General features: G+C 38.2%; 1 protein-coding gene across 1 annotated transcript; it reads right to left on the bottom strand.

Moving 5' to 3' along the window:
• Nucleotides 1-1,322: 1,322 nt before the first annotated feature.
• Nucleotides 1,323-1,811, bottom strand: LOC149238546 (uncharacterized). Its single transcript, XM_089369598.1, has one exon. It carries the CDS (start codon nucleotides 1,809-1,811, stop codon nucleotides 1,323-1,325), a length of 489 nt encoding a protein of 162 aa, XP_089225724.1.
• Between the last annotated feature and the right edge of the window lie 15,665 nt (nucleotides 1,812-17,476).

Genomic DNA, 17,476 nt, shown 5'->3' with positions numbered 1-17,476 from the left:
TTTGTTTTTATTTTTCTCAACCTTTTAATGTTTTTAATTTTTTTGTCAGGGAATTGGACAACCTGAAAAATGGTTAAATAATCAACATTTAAAAAAAATGTGTGCATACTTAGGGCATAAGAAAATTTAAGGTGTAAAAAATAAGGCTTAAAACAAATAACAATGTTTTTGAAAATCCACATGAAAATTACAAAAATTTAAAAAAATATTATCCACACTTAATACATTAAAAACTTCAAAAATAAGCCGTAAGAAACAAGGGGTTGATTCCTCATCAACACTTTTCAAAATCAGCATGAAAATCATTAACATTTAAAAAGAAAATTCATACTTGATACATATGAAAATTTAAAGGGTCAAAAATATGCTAAAAAAATGGTGTATTCTGAATCAACACTTTTCAAAATCGAATGATTTTTTTCTACCTCAAAAAAATGGGTAGTCAATATAGTTTCCATTTGATAGTTTACATTGTTTTGAATCTCTTGAAACTAGCAAAAGCCAAAAACATGTGAATTGTTTCTAATTGAGAAATGTTGGACACCTAATCCTAATGGGTTAGTGTGGAAGTCGAATGGACAAAAGCAGTCCAAGAGACCTTGGGATCTGAAACCCAAGAGTCATATGTTGTACTATAAATGTATATCTGATGTTAATAAAAAATGTACTCACTGATTTATCTTTCCTATTCTATGTTTCCCATGTGCGTTTAACATGGTATCAGATCTGCAGGCGAATTTCTGCCCTGCCCAAATTTGAGCCACTTGTTGTGGCCTCTCTGTACATGTCTGCAAACTGTCTGGCCGACACACACCTGCACTTCTGCCTATTCTGCCCATGCTGTGCATTTCTGTAGCCTGACACATCTGCCCTCTGCGTGATAATCAGAGTCTGCCCTCTGCGTGATAATATGGGTAACGCTTGGTATTCCCATTGAATACCTGCTCTTACAGTGCTGTCAGCGTTCCATTGCCAGTGTTCCTACAGTGCTGCCAGCGTTTCAGTGCAGCGTGAGGTTTGAAAACGAAAGTCTGAATAACGCCATTCTGCCCTCTGTGTTACCCACTGCGTGGCTTCTGCGCATAACCATTGTCTGCCATATTTCATATATTCTGACCTGTCGGATACCAACCAAGAGAGTCACGATAGCTCTTTTGAGGGATTTAGTGTAAACATCTAAAAAGCAGCTCGAAGGCAGTGTTTTCAAGCAAACAACAAGGCATAGTAATGCTATGTTCTCAAACAGAGCTCCAAGAATCAGTAAAAGTTCTAAGAGCGACTTTGTATACAGTATGTTATTTTCAAAGAAAAACTGAGTGCCCTCATGATGCGGGAGTCTCAAACAAAGCTTCTACATCTTTCACTACAGTTTTGGCTTCACGAATCTCATCGCCTTCCTGACCTGACTGCTCTAGCTCTGCCAGCATTCCCTGCAAGTCAATAAGGGCAGCTTCAAGGCGTTTCCGACAATCAGGAAGCATCATCCTTGATTCTGCTAGTACATTCTCCTGTTGTTTAAGGTCATATGGATCAGCACCCTTCTCTTTCTCTGCATTTGATGTCTCTGCAAACATTTTACGGAGTAGCATTTTGACAAGAGAATCCCAGTCTTGCACCGTTGAAGACCACTTTGGAACAAGACGCATTATCCTATCAACATCCATGCCTGAACCTGAATGTGAAGCTGCGCTGCCAGAATACTTTAATGATTCTCCTACTTGTCGAGGATGCTTTGGAAGAGATGCATTCTGAACATTATCTCTAATACAGTCAAGAAGAACAGATATCACATTGCATGGATGTGCTTCCATAGAAGCTCGGTGCTGGTGGAGGGATTCTGTGCCAGATTTTGTTGTCCATAAATTTTATTATTTGTTGGTGAAGCCCAACTCTGAGAATGTTGCTATTTGATGTCGATGCGGACGAGCCATGGGTAGAATAAAACAAAGCTCAAACACTTTGTGTGAAGACCGCTACCAATAAAGATCTCTGCTATTATTAGAGTTGATATATCAGAGGACTTTGAGCCTCTCATTCCAGAACGTCAGAATGTCTTGTTGAGGTTGTTCCATGCTCGGGACAGATTGGGGCGCAAGATCCAGCATTTCCACTGCGTTCTCACTGTAAGCAATGATCCTAAAAGTGGTCTCCTGAATCGGGTAAGTCTTTCGATTACACAAGATCCATCAAGTCCACAACAGAGTCTGTTCCAGAACAGCAAATTACCGCATATATATCTCTATTTCCGAAGATTGCTAGGAGGGAAGAAAGATTGGCCCAGGGACCGACTGAGGCACCGATAGCACCTGCACAACAGGCTGCAAGGGGAGCAAAGAAGAAATGACGTGTCTGCTGTAGAACTTAGTTTTGCTGAAGTTTTTCCAGGCCTTGCTGAGCTTTCTAAGAGTTACTTCAGAAGTGGAGAACAATAGAGAAACCAAAACTGTTGATTTTTTAATTGTAGAGTAGCGCAGCCTTGTAGCAATTTAGATTTTAATGGGATCTCGATGTGTTATTATCTTGGACTGATTGGATGCATATGATGATATTTATTTACTTTTCCAATCAACTGAGAAGATTGACTTCCATAAATAGTCATATGACAAAATTGATCTTTATAAGCCAGTGATACAAAATCTCAGAGAAATTGTCCATTGAAGGCATCAGATGCCCACAACGCTACAATCAAATTGCAGCAGAGTTCTTTTGCCCAAAAAAAAAAAAGTGGTTTCCTGCAACAGAATGCTCTGATAGAGTAATTTCCTCTTCTATGATCACAGTCACCACCGTTGTATTGCTGGTCCAGTGCTGTTGCTTAGGGATCACGTGAAAGCTGTTGTCTCCCTCAGAAGAAATGCCAGATATTTATTGCTGTAAAAGACAACTTTTGTACAAGATAAAGCTTTTGTAATTACACCCCTAGTCTGTGGCATCTCCTTCTGTCAGTAGTCTACATATTATCTGAAGACCTTTTAAATGGATCACCAGTCATATAGTGTATGGTATTAATTTACTGCACCACCTTAACAACTAAGTGCTTCATAAGTGACTGGAAGGGGCCTTATGGCATGTCCTTAATGTGCATTCATCCAACCATCTGAAGGAAATCCACGTGATAGCATTGTCCCAACAGCCACTGAATCTCTACATGATACTGCTTGTCCTTTCATTTATCAAGGTTGGAGCGTTCCATGTATGTTTGAAGACAAAGTTGATGTGACCCGTTTTAAAGTAGTGAGTTTTTAAAGTATCGGAGCTTTCATACACTTGCTGGAGAGTATTCTTGTACACAGGATTTCGTTTGTGAGCACTGGGAGTAGTGTAGGGATAGATATTTCTTGAGAGTGATTCTTGTCAGAACTTGAAAGTAAGAACAACATTCAGTTCAAATTTATGGTGGTAATTGTACAGTTGGGAATCTTGTAATTATATAATTAAAACATTCAGCTAGACTGCCTGTCCTTGAGCAGCTGTACCTTATAACAAAATACTTGAGAGGCAGGAACTAGTGATGATGCGCTTTGTGAATATAGTTGGATCCTGCTGAAGAGTGGAGCATGCTTTGTTGGAAGTTAAACTCTCAGGTGAATTGAAGAAAATTCATTTTTTGAATGAGGAGTCTGTTTTCTGGATATCACCATTCTTTGTATGTTGAATCTATTGCAAGCTGATTGATTTGAAGTTGTTGCCATAAGTTTATTTGGTGTCCATCTTTTCCTCATTGTTTTACTATTTTTTGAGGTTAGAAATGGCTCCAATCGGTGCAATATTAGAGTTAGTGGACAATCTAATACTCTCTACTATGGATAATACAGTCAAAATCAGCAAGGATTTTCTCACCGATATTCATAGTTGTTTGCAAAATGTACAAGAAAAGATCGATTTTTTGCAGCTTGAATCACAGCTACAGCAAGAAGAGCTACATCAAAATAGACACCATTCTGAACCTGTTTTTGTTCAGAACATTGAGACAACCACCCATCAGCAACATGTTAATAATGTTACAATTCATTCAAATAAAGCAGCAGTTGTACATGCAGATGCAGAAACTCAGTCTGCACTTCCCAAGCCCATCATCAGACCTTGGGAACAGCTTGTCCACAACAAGCACAAAACTGGTCTTGGATATGACAAGGACTTGTCCTTTCATATTCCAGACTACTCAAAGCCCATTCAGTTTCAGAGTGCTGGATTCATTGATGACAGTTCACCTGCTTCTCATGATAGTTCAGCTTCAACTGTTCTAGATTCTGCCTCTCTTCCACAGCAACAACAACAACAAAAACAACATATCGTGAAATGCCAACACTGTGACCAAGTTGGCCATTTGAAAGATCACTGTTTTGATCTTCATCCATGTAAGCACTGTCATAAAACTAGCCATTCTTCAAACAGATGCTTCAGAAACAAACATCCTGCAAGAACAAAGATTCATCTTGGATGGATCGCTTCTTGGCAATGGGCATCAACAGCCAAGAAGATATTCCAAACACATATCAGAACTTGTTCCAGAGTATTGAATAGTCTTGCAGTTGAGTTTTCTCCATCTTCTCACCTTGTATCTGACAGGGGGGGAAATGATGGTCATCTACAAGCTTCAAAGTCACATCAAGCGAGCCTGAGCCACAACCTGCCACACCAGTTTCAGAGTTGTAGCCAGAGACAAAGATGACCCTGAGCATGCCTTCAGTTGGCAATCTGGGACACTTCCTCTAGCAGAAGACTCCAGCTTCTTGCCAGTTTTGGAAGAGTTCCAGGAATCGCAGAGTTGTTGGTCATCCTTAAACCATCACAGATTAAGAACACTTCCTCTAGCAGAAGACTCCAGCTTCTTGCCAGCTTTGGAAGAGTTCCAGGAATTGCATTAAGAATTCCAGAGTTGTTGGTTATCCTTAAACCATCACAGGTGAGACCTCCCTTTTATGGTTGAAGGTTTCCCTCTTTAAAACAATAGGATCACTTCCTCTAGCAGAAAACTTCAGTTTCTTTCCAGTTTTGGAAGAGTTCCGGGAACTGCACTAAGCGTTCCAGTGTTGGTCGTCATCCTTAAACCACCGCCCTTTATACCAACATTTCATAGAGCACATTCAGCCTAGTTCTTCCATGCATTTTTTGCACATTTTGTATTACAGCTCTCTTCTTGGACTCATACATAACCCTTCGGATTAAGGGGGGGAATGTTGGACACCTAATCCTAATGGGTTAGTGTGGAAGTCGAATGGACAAAAGCAGTCCAAGAGACCTTGGGATCTGAAACCCAAGAGTCATATGTTGTACTATAAATGTATATCTGATGTTAATAAAAAATGTACTCACTGATTTATCTTTCCTATTCTATGTTTCCCATGTGCGTTTAACAAGAAACAAGTGCAAAGGTCTCATTAAAATCTTAGCCTTCAATTTTTGTAGAGCCCTTGTAAACTAACCTTGCTTTGTTTCTTACCACTTCACCATGTTCATTCATTTTTTCTTGAAGGCCCACTCCATACCAATAACATTCTTGTTTTCTAGTCTAAGCACAAGCTCACATGTCTTATTTTTCTTGATATGATCGAGCTCTTCATTCATGGTGATTAACTAATTTTCATCTTAGATGGCCTCAGAAAAATCCATTGGTTCTATCATTAAAATCAAATCTACATGAACTTGAGTAGGGAGATTTAGCTTTCGTCTTATTGTTTGAGCCCATGAATTCAAGTCACCAACAATTCGGTCAATTAGGTGGTAGTTTTTCCATACCTCACATGATATTTGGATTGCGAACTTAGGATTTCTTCAATGTCTTCATCTGAAAATGGCTCATCAACCTTCTCATCATTGTTGACTAGACCATTGGAGATAATATTCACTAGATGATTGTATTCAATCTGAATGTGTTGATCAACATTAACATCAATGCAAGCAATTATTTTTATTATATTTTTATTGTAGCATCTATACCCCATGGTAATCCAAAAGTATCTAAGAAAAGTACCCTCATCATCTCTTACATCGAACTTGCCATGTTAGTCATCATTCTTCTTGATATCGTATATAATAGTCGTGGTGAAAATTCCATGTAATAAAATTTAATAAAGGAAAAATAATACCCACTGGTGATGGGACACTTATTCCAATATGAATGTTGGGCAAGGCAAACTAGTGTGGGTGTTCATCAATTTATTATGGCTAAGGAAATTGGAAAAGGTAATGGTTAATGCTTTGGAAACAAAAAACACAATTTTTGGCACATTTATTTATGAAAATAATGGAAATTAAGAGAAAAGGGAGGTGAAAGGTCATAGGTTGCATGTGAGGAGGAAAATGAAGGAAAATAATGGCAAGTGAAGAAAATAGAGGCCTCATTAATAAAATAGCTTCTAAGGATCAGTTGGTAACCTTTTGTCAGTTCAGTTTTGGAGCTCTCTCATTATTCTCTCTCTCTCTCTCTCTCTCTCTCTCTCTCTCTCTCTCTCTCTTGGACACGTAGAGTATTCTTGGAGAACTTTAGCGTTGGATCAAGAAAGTAAAAGAAGGCAAGAGGAAGCAAGGATGAAGAAGGGAAAGGTAGGATCAAGTAGTTACAACAAGATTCTTTGCAGGTATCAATTTGCATGTGTATTTTCCTTGCTAGTTTTGGCATTCATGGTATTTCATGTGGTCCTTTCGTTGTTATGGCATGGGTTTTGTCAGGTGTAATAGTGTTTTAATCCTATGCTTTCCATTTCCACATAGCCATGGTATGATGGGGTTCTTATGTCTTGGGTGAGTTGGATTGTTGGATGGATTCAAATCTGAGTGAGGTGGATTTGCAAATGGTAGAGCACATGGCCTAGTGGTTCCTATACTAGACTATGGATCATGGTAAATCCACTAGCCTAGTGACTCCTGAGCCAAACTATGGGTTGTGGTAAATCTATAATTATGTTGCCTTAGTGGGCCTAGGAATCCTTGCCAGTGAATGGTAGGATATACGATAAAGCCAAGTGGTGTATTTCTCTCCGTTGGGCCTAGTAATACTAGTTTAGGGATATGCGCTAAAGCCTGGAGAGTGGGTCTCGGTTAAGGGCCTATTTATCTAGGTTCGGGTTACTGTAAAGCCTGAGAGACTAGTAGACAAGAAAATTCCTCATGTTGTAGGTGGCAAAATTTGGTGGAATCCATGCTTGTTTGGCCTAGTGATTAGATGGAGATCATGGTAAATCCTATTATGACATGTTTCTTTTTTTGGCCTAGTGATCTAGGATGGATTATGGTAAAGCCTGGTTTTTATTGATGGGGGTGAGGTGGTTTAGACTTGGGATGCCGATGTTAGTTATTTTGGTTTGAGTCCCACATTCATGCTTGGAATATGGCATGAGGGTTAATGGCTGAACAGATATTTGGATCAGCCATTATATGGTTAGGTGGAATGTGGTAGTCCCAACCTGGGTTTGGATTTTTCATCTTTAATGAGTGGTTAGTTCTCCTTGTATTCATATGAGTATTATACCAATTTATATGTGGATCATATGGTTGTAATTTCATTGGTATTTATGCTACTATTATGTTGGTTATATATGTGTTTTATGATAGTGGCTATGTATGGCTCTAATCATTTTTTTACTTTTAAATTAATGGACAATGTATCTATGACCTAATAGATGATATTGTCACAAATCATATTAGGGGATAATGTATTTTAGCGATTCTTAGATAAGTATGAGATCCCTACGCTTAAATCTATTATTCACACTTGTAAATTACATATTTGTTATATGTTTGACAAAATACATGTCATGGCTAGTAGGGGTCTGGTTAAGGGTTTATTCAACTATTTTCTTTTGCATCATTGTTTCCCTATTCTCTTACTGCTCTGAAGGTGTCATTCAATTTTGGGAAGTGAATTGGGCTTTGTGCCTGAAAAGTGGCTTAAATCTCAGGGACATTGGCAAAGAAATGGACAAAATAGTCCTTGGACGATGGCATGCCTATAGCATGAGCACGCTCAGAGCCTCTTGGATGGTGGCAGCCCTATATCATGACAATGTCTAGAGGTCAAGTGATCAAAACCTTTAGTGGGACCTAGGGGCTAGCTTCCTAAAGTGTTGGGATGGTTCTCAGGGATCTTGTAGATGATGTGGAAGGTTTGTATGTTTTGTTACAACCAATTCCATTTCCTTAAGGTCACACAGGAGAGAATCTAATCATAGTAGCCTCTCGTCACATGTTTACCCCAGTTATCTGGTTACTTGGGTAGATGTGGGAGGAGGGTTTTACATCGTACTTCATTCCTGTTGTAGGGGCTACAATCACTCTCCAAAATTTTTCCTTAGCTTTGTTTTGGAGACTCCCTCCCAACCATCCTTAGAAGCATATCTTGCACTGTCAAGGGCATAGGCTTCAGCTATGTTTCAGTGGCCTACCAGCCTGTGCATGTAAATTTTTTTGTCTCCCACCTGCACGACATCATTTCAGACTTAGTCATTTTTCTGGCTGAGATGCTCCTTGTGAAAATTGCACAATTCTGGGGGGGAAACAACCTTCCCTCTAGAAATTATGTAATACTATTGGGCTGCCTTCTGGGCTCCAGACTTGCACAATCCAGTCAGGTAACCCTCCCTCAGGAAAATGTCCAATCCAGCCCAACACTGGGCTTCAGCCCAGAAATTGTGCAATTTTGAGAGGAAGTCACCTACTGACCCTAGAAATTGTAGAAGGCCTAAGGGACAACTAGCCTTGCTAAACCCAAAAAATGCACAATTTTTATTCCTAGGCTTACAGGTTGTTGCATATGTTGGCAGGTTGACTGGTTCCCTCCACAACCGAGCAATCTCAATTTGCATGTGATGCCTTCTTTTCCCAAAAAAGAAAAAAAAAAGAGCATCCCTAGATTTTACAGATCTATTTTTAGCAGTTGGAGGTTACATGCAAAGATATTTTTAGAAACCTCTCGACAAGTGTCACTTTTTCCTATATTTGTGGCATGGACTTCATAAACTCGATCTTATCAAAACTCATTTTCCAAACATTGCATATCTCATTCCTCACATTGATCTTGCAGGTTTGACACCCCACATCGCATCTAGGAGTCTTTGGCACATTCAACTCAGCTTTTTTAAGGTGAGTTTTATTTACATGTCTTTTGTTGCATTTCTATCACTTTCTACATTTTGCTTTATGTAAGTGTTGTCTACTTTGATTCGATGAATGCATGCTCTCGTTTTGATGCATGTTAGCTTGTAGAAGCATTGTTTCAGTTTTTCATTGCATGACACTATTGTCACCTGCATGACACTGTTCATGCACTCATGGTCTTCGTTAAGATGACTCACTTCATACACATGCTTTTTTTTCCCATTTTTTGAATCCTACACTCACTGTTTTCATGCATGATAATCCACTCTTGTTTGCACTGAGTTTCACCATGCATTGAGACTTCCCATGATTTTTGTTTCCCGTTAGTGGGTCTAGGTTGCCTTAGCCTAGACCCTGCCTTGCCCGACTAGGAAATGCACATTTATGAAGTTAAGTCTCTTCCTTCCCTCCAAAAATTGCAAAAATCTGGCCCAGCACTTGCCTCTAGGCTTGCATTGTGCAATTCTAGGAGGCAGTGCCTTATTGGCCCCATAAATTGTGCAATGTAGTTTGCTAGTTTGCATTTCTCTCCTCACTGAAATTGCATAATATACAGCTTCAGTCCTCAGCAGTCCAGGCTAGACTGTCCATTGTGTAGTTCCAGTAGTCAGTCAGCTTCTCGATAGCCTAGGTTGTGCCTTATGCAGTTTTGGCAGTCAGTCTCCTAGCCTCCCAGTGAAAATTGCACAATCTTCACAGTCAATCACACATGTATGTTGTATGTCAGCTCTCCATTTTTTTTTGGTTTTCAACTAATATATTGCTTGTCATGAGTGTTGTTATGTCTCCAAGTATCATAGGTGTTCGTCTGCCTCCAAGAAACATGGGTACAATGGCCTCCCAGAGAGTAGGGTCAAAGGACACCATTGAGAGCACAACTGGAGATGTCGTTGAGCGAGTGTCTATGAGATTGCATATCTATGAAGACACCAAGTTGCTCATAGAAAATTATATCAAGATGAAATGGCAGAAAAATTGCAGAGAGCAGCACCATCAGTAGAAGTGGAGGGTAGCAGACCTGAGCATGACCAAGGTAGGAGGAAGGTTGTTGATAGAAAAAAGGTGGAGCAAAGATGCAAGCTCAAAGAAGATCCTCCTATGATGAAAGAAGCTTTGGAGATTGAGTCTAAGAGGTGAAAATGTGACAAGAGGATCGCACAAATGTAAGGAGAGAAACAAAGGATGGAGGAAATAGAGAAGGAGCTCCAGGAGTTGAAGTGGAAACTCTAGGTAGAACAGGAGCTATGCAGCAAAGAGAAGGAAGTGTAGCAGGAATAAGTACAACAGGAGGCACAACATGCACAAACTAATGAAACTGCACCCATACAAGCTATATACCCATCTGAATAGTTGGCACAGAGCAGATAGGGTGATCAGTGTTGTTGATCACATGCACAGATGTTTAGGAGCATGGATGTCATTATGCGCACACATGTGATGCCATCCATTAGCACACTCGCCGAGGCGAGGAAAAAGAACTAAATCTGACTAAATTTGGACATGTACTTTGACAAGTTGATGCGCATAGCCACCAACACACACTTGAAGATCAATGTAGAAACTATGCATCAGTTTTTTGCTGGTCCGACTATACTCAAGAATCTGATGTGCATGTTATTAGATGAGTTGGACAGAGAAGCCAAATCAGTGTACCTAGATGCAACAGAGGCAAGACTTCGCTTCCATAAGGATGTCAACACGGAGTACATGGACACCATCACAAAATACCAAGCTTGGCATCGGTTCACCAACATCGATCATCGCAAGGATGTTGAAGAGTTGGTCTTCCCACAACTGTTTGAGTCTTAGTGATGTATTGCATGGATTACTTAAGCCTATTTTTTCTCACATGGGTACATGTGAAGATTGTAATGTAACATGTTGTGAAAGTGAAAGAACAAGTGTCGATAGTAGAGTGTAACAGTCATGTAGTAGTTGAAGAATCATGAGGGTAGGCAAAGAGTCACAAAGGGGAATGTCAAGGGTGACCCTGCCCTTTGCTATTTATATAACCTCATAACCCATTTTATGGGCTTTTGGGAGCCAAAATTCCTATAGGTGTAACTTAGAGAAAGCTTGGAGTGTATTGTAAATGCACATTGGCTTCCCCATAGTGTAGAGCTAGTACATCTCTTTAGAGGAGCAGGTAGAAGTGATTGTAACGTTCCACTATCAGAACTAGTGGTTGGTCATGGTTGTATTGTATGATTGGATCTTTCACTCTTAATATAACAGAGCCAACACATTTCACGTGTATATTTTTATTGTATTTCATATATCTTGGTTACTCTAATGATATATGTAGTTGTTTTCTTATGCATGTATGTATGGATTCTTTATATATATGTATGTCTAAATCCTATTGAGATGTGTTGTTGATTTAACCATCAATTTGCATCATTGGTTTCCCTGCCTTCTAGCTTGTGATGTATATTTTCTTGTGTGTTCCCTTTGAAGTTGTGTGTTTCCACAGGTTTCTAAGGGGCGCACTCATTCCCCTTTCCATGAGTTAGGACCCTTCATGCACCTTCCTTGGCTTCCTACACTGGTCACACCCTTGCTACCAACAAGGACATCCTACTTACCTCTGCGCGCAACTGTAGTCAAGGCAATACCGTATGAACCACTACTGGGACTCCTACAACAAATGGTTTGAGGTCTAGTTAAGACTTCTTATTGAGGAGATCCGCTGATATTTTCGCAGGTCCATCACTGTCAACATTTTGGCGGTATAAGGAGGGTTAGATGAGAAGCTAATTCCCCACAATCTGTGTTGAATCTTGACACATCTATCATGGAGTTTGTTATAGTTCACCCTCTGAAATGTCTATCCAATAGACATATCTTCGATGTCGAGAGGGATTTTTGGGATGAATTGTCACAAATCATGTATGATGGTGAAGAAGAACTGGCCTAGCCTAACCACTTAGATGACTTCCATACGCTCATGGAGAACGTGGAAGGTTTTAATCATATATAGGTCTATTCTCTACTCCCACACACACTTCGCAACCACCAATTGCGATGGTGTAGCATACTTCCTCATAACTCTATGCACTCATTCAAGAAGTTTAGTGAGTTAATTGAATTTGTTTTTCACCATTTTGATCCTGAAGCACTTGATAAAAATTTGTTAAAACAACAGAAGGCCCCATATGAATCACCTATGGATTTTTCACAATGATTCCATCTATTCATGTTTCAAGATTTGAAAATTCAAATGAAATTCCAATATCTAATTGTCAAATATGAATTTTTCTTTACCAAATCACTCTGTCCCAAGATGGAGTTGAAGTTCAAGCTCCACTCGGCATACTTCGATGATGGAGATGTGCAATCACGAGCAGACACAGTCATTGTCACAAGTGATTGTAGACCTTCCCACAAACAGCTCCACCACCATAATGTGATGTGGGATAGCATGTGCACACGTATGTTTAACTGTCACATCCTCCCACCCTCACTACTATCGATATCTACGCAGATATGGTTAGGAATTCCATGGGTTCTCATACACACTTGTTACCTCAACTTTCGTCTCCACATTCCACTGATTGTTTGGATTGAAATATCTTGTGTTCTTCCATTCTAGACTCTACACCTGTTGTGAACGACAATCAACCCATTGACAGAGTTAATGTTGCACAACCAACATGTGTTTACATTCATGAAGAGTATGACTGAGCATATGAGCATGAACCCATAGTGAAGGATGACCTCCTTCTGTCTGTGCCTCCTCCGCTTTTTCCTAACATCGTTGGTGATTCTCTTATCCCTAGTCTTTATGTTAATTCATCCATGAGTGCATATGATTTCGATCATTTGCAGAGCACATCTGATGTCATTTCATCATTTTTTAACAGAGAGGACAAATTGTTCATTAAAAATCTACATGATATTTCATTTGCTTTTTCCAAAAATGTATAGGGTACACATTCTTGCTTCGTATATACCCCTGTGTATGATTCATCAAATCATGATGATGCCAACAAACATCCTAAATTTTCTGATCATGGTTGTCATGATCTTTGTACTTCTTCATATGATCACGATGTTAACTCACTCGTTGTTAATCTATCTGAGCCATTGGTCTCTGATGATTTATCTATTGATGAAGTGGAAACCCTGCCAGTTGTCGAGGAACTTCAGCCTAAGTTGATGGTTATGTCAAGCCCTCATTGTCCTAAGGTTAGTACCACTTTTGATCAGAAAAATTTTGAAACACCCGAGGCTCCTCATTAGTCATCTGTATGCACTGGAGATCAATCCAACATACTAATTTCTCTTCCTCCATCGAAATCACATGATACCATCGCCTGTGCACTAGAGGAATCATTCACAGCAAGCACATTTGCACGACATAAGTGGTCTACCTTTCTCACCTTTCCTTGCATGTCATAGTCAAGAGAATGTATAAGCTCAACATCTGCACACAGTGTAGCACAACACCATGGCATGTCCACAGAGTGCATGTCACGCACTTTCACTCATTTCTTTTATGTGGACACATTTAAACCCATATTGTGCTTGTTTTCATCATTATACCTTTCATGTTCATGGTTCACACGACTGTGTTGTTCATGAACCACTCCATCACGAAGATGGGTCAACCAATGTGTCGATGGCTGCATTGGAAGTATCACTTCATGTGAGCAAACACATGCATTGATAGCTTTGGACTAGGAGTAGCATTTGCTTCTTATTGGTTTGATTGCATGCATGTTTGCTTTCTTTTTTGTTTTTTTACTGGCTTTCTTGTTTTCTTACTCCCTTTTCTTTCTTATTTTCTTCTACTCTTTTCTCTTTTTTTTTTGTTTCTTGTTTAGGTTTGTAGGTCAGTTTCTCATGATCCATGTGCAACTCTTCACTACAACATAACCCTATGATTAGCATTCCTTTTTACTTATTTTTTTTTCATATGGAGACTGTTTTTGGTGCTATTTGCATCCATTTACCAAATATGGTCCAAAACTTGACAGAAAATTTGCATCGAGTTTTGCACCAAGTCTTACACCTAGTTTAGCACCAGGTATTGCAATAGGTTTTGCATTGGGTTTTGCACCAAATGTTAGGCCAAGTTTTGTGTCGTCCTTTGCACTAGGTTTTACATCAAGTTTGGAACCTAATTTTGTTTGATATACTTTTTCATCCTCATTTGCATCCACTTTTTACACCTACGCTTGAATCAACTTTTGCATCGTTTTTTAGCTCATTTTTTGCATCCATTTTTTCATCCCCTTTGCGCCAAGTTTTAAATCGAGGTTTGTGTCTAGTTTTGCATACAATTTTGCATCTAATTTTGTTACATCCACTTTTCCATCTTGTTTTGCATCCATATTTACATCCTCTTTTTCATCTATTATTGCCCACTATTGCATCTAATATTAATGTGCCACAATTTGCACCTAGTTTGGCAACTCCTTTTGCACCCACTTTTGATTATGATTTTACATCCACATTTGCATCCTCATTTGTGTATAGGTCTAAGAATTGACAACGGGATGTCTATCGACATGTCATTTAGCATAGTTACAATCATGCCATCCATTGTACCACCGACCTCTCACCCTTTGAAGCTTATTTTGAGCACCAAGCTTCTAGGATGCCAAAGTACTGTTAGGGAAGAGGGGTGATCCTTTTGGGGCCATTGACTTCGCGAGGGTTGATCAAGACCTAACTGGGTTGACCGGCACAGGAAAGATCAAACTCTTTATTGTCTCCTTGTCGTGCGAACTAAGGCAGTCGTTCGTGAAAGACTTCATTTCAAGTAATAGTGATAAGGCAAGCATAATGACATATATAATATTGCATTTAAGAAGGATTGACCTGAACAGAAAAGCCAACTCTTCAAACATTGTGCGATAGAAACTGAGATCATATCTGTATCTAAAAGGGTCATATCTTTCTCTCGAAAATAGAATTAATTTTGGGTTGGGAATAGATGTCTCGCTAATTATGTCTCATTTTTCATCTACTTTTGCATTGACTTCTATTGCATCTACTTTTGCATACAATTTTGCATCCACTATTGCACCCATTTTAAAGTCCACTTTTGCATCCCTTCTTACATCTTAGTTTGCATCATAGTTTGATTATTTTTTTGCATCTATCACTACATCCACTTTTGTTGTGCCACAATTTGCGCCATGCTTTGCACTTACTATTGTACCCACTTTTTCTTCCAATTTTGCATCCATGTTCACATCCTCTTTTGCATCAAATATTGCATCTCTTTTTGAATCCACTTTTGTGTCAATTTTATGCATTGGGTTTTGCATCTTGTATGATATCTACTTTTTCATCTACTTCCATTGTATCCATTTATTTCATCCAATTTTGTTTCGCTTGTTGCATCAATGGTTGCATCCACTTTTACGTCCCTTTTTGCATCTTATTTCACATATATTTTTGTTTGTTGTCACATCCATTTTTGTTGCGCCATATCTTGTGCCTACCATTGAAACCACATTTGCTTCCACTTTTGCATCCACATTTTCACCCTCTTTTGTGTTCAATTTTGCATCGAGTATTGTGTATGTTTTTGCATCCCCTATTGCATCCACTTTTGTTGCATCCATTTTTGCATCTAATTTTGTGTCCATGTTTACGTCCCTTTTTGCATCTTATTTTTCATCCATGTTTGTATGTTTTTTGCATCTAAGTTTATGTACTTTTTTACATCCGTTGTTGCATTCACATTTGTTTCACCACAATTTGTGCCAAGTTTTACGCCTACCATTAGACCTATGTTTGCTTCCACTTTTGCATCCAAGTTTGTGTTGACAATTGCATCTGCTTTTGCATCAACTTTTGTGTCATGTTTTGCATGTTGTTTTGCATCTACTTATGTTGCATCCACTTTTCATCCAATTTTACTTCTATTGTTTCCCCCATTTTTGTGCTCGCGTTTGCATCCCTTTTGCAACACTCATCATATTTTCTGCATTGATGATATTCCTTATGGCATTGACGATTATGAACAATTGATGACAGTGTCAATAATCATGACAATGATGAAAATGAAAATGATGTTGATGACATGAATTGTGATTATGATGATAAAGATGATGGTGGTTACAATGAAAATGATGATGATGACAATGATTATGATGATGACGATGCTAATGACCTTTGTGAATCTTCCCAATTTTTAAATGTTGTCATTGTCATAATCTTAAGAATTATCTTTGGTGTCATCATCCTTGTCATCATCGTCATTATCATCATTTTCGTCTAGGTCATCATCAACAACAAAAATGGAATGAATGATGATGATGTCCATGATGATGATGACAACAATGATGATAGAAATTACATTAATGATTATGATGGGGATGATAAAAATGACAATGACGATGATAACAGTGGTGATGATAATAATCATTGATCATCTCTCAAAAATAGAGTTTTTATTTCTCTTGCATATATCATGTGTGTCCTAAACAACCATTTTCTAGCACTAATCACATTTTTTGGGTTGATGATATTTCTTACGACACCTATAATTATGAACAATTGACAACAATGTCCATAATGATGATGATGATGGCATGAATGGTGATTATGATGATAATGCAATGATGGAAATAACGATGACAATGATGGTGGTGATGATGATGATAATGAAGATGATGACAATGATTATGATAATTCCAATGACCTTACAGTCTTATGGATTCATGAACTTACTAGTTTCAATACCATCTTCTGGATACGTATTACTATTATACTTTTTACATTTTCTATCTCTCTTGAGATATCTTACTATAATGGTGTTGTCAACACTAGAAAGATATCTTGTTGTAATGGTGGTTCTAATGTTAGAACCATAAAAAATTTTGTTAAATTTTGGTTTAAAAAAATTGATGTGTGTAATTATTTTGACAATCTATGTAAAAAAGTAAATAACATACAATTATTTTGACCATAGCCCCATTGATTTTCATGAATTCACCAATTTCAAGACCATATTCTACATACATGTTATTATTAAACTTTCTTTCATTATATCCATCTTATATCTTGTTGTAATGGCAGTATTAGCACTAGAAAAATATCTTGTTGTAATGGTGATGTTAGTATTAGCACTAAAAAAATCATTAAATTTTGGTAAAAAGAAGTTCATAATTTTATTTTGTTTCTTATTTTTAGTTTTTAATTTGGGAATTTTGTTTTTTGTTTTTTGTTTTTGTTTTTTTTTTAAATTCTATTTTTATGCAGTAATATTTTTTTTGCTAAATTTTGGTAGTAACTAGTTTTTGGTCGAATCATACGTATTAACCATGTTCTTTGTGCTACAACTCTAATTGTTGGGATAAAATTGAGCTTTCAAATAAGTTGTAAAAATCATATAAATGGAAGAATAGTGATGACAACTATT

Source organism: Pinus tabuliformis, chromosome 8 (assembly GCF_031772625.1).
Source record: "Pinus tabuliformis cultivar Carrire ecotype Pingquan chromosome 8, CPIR1, whole genome shotgun sequence".
Classification (NCBI taxonomy): domain Eukaryota; kingdom Viridiplantae; phylum Streptophyta; class Pinopsida; order Pinales; family Pinaceae; genus Pinus; species Pinus tabuliformis.
Note: the sequence above shows the minus strand (reverse complement) of the source record. Positions and strands in the feature narration are given on the sequence as shown.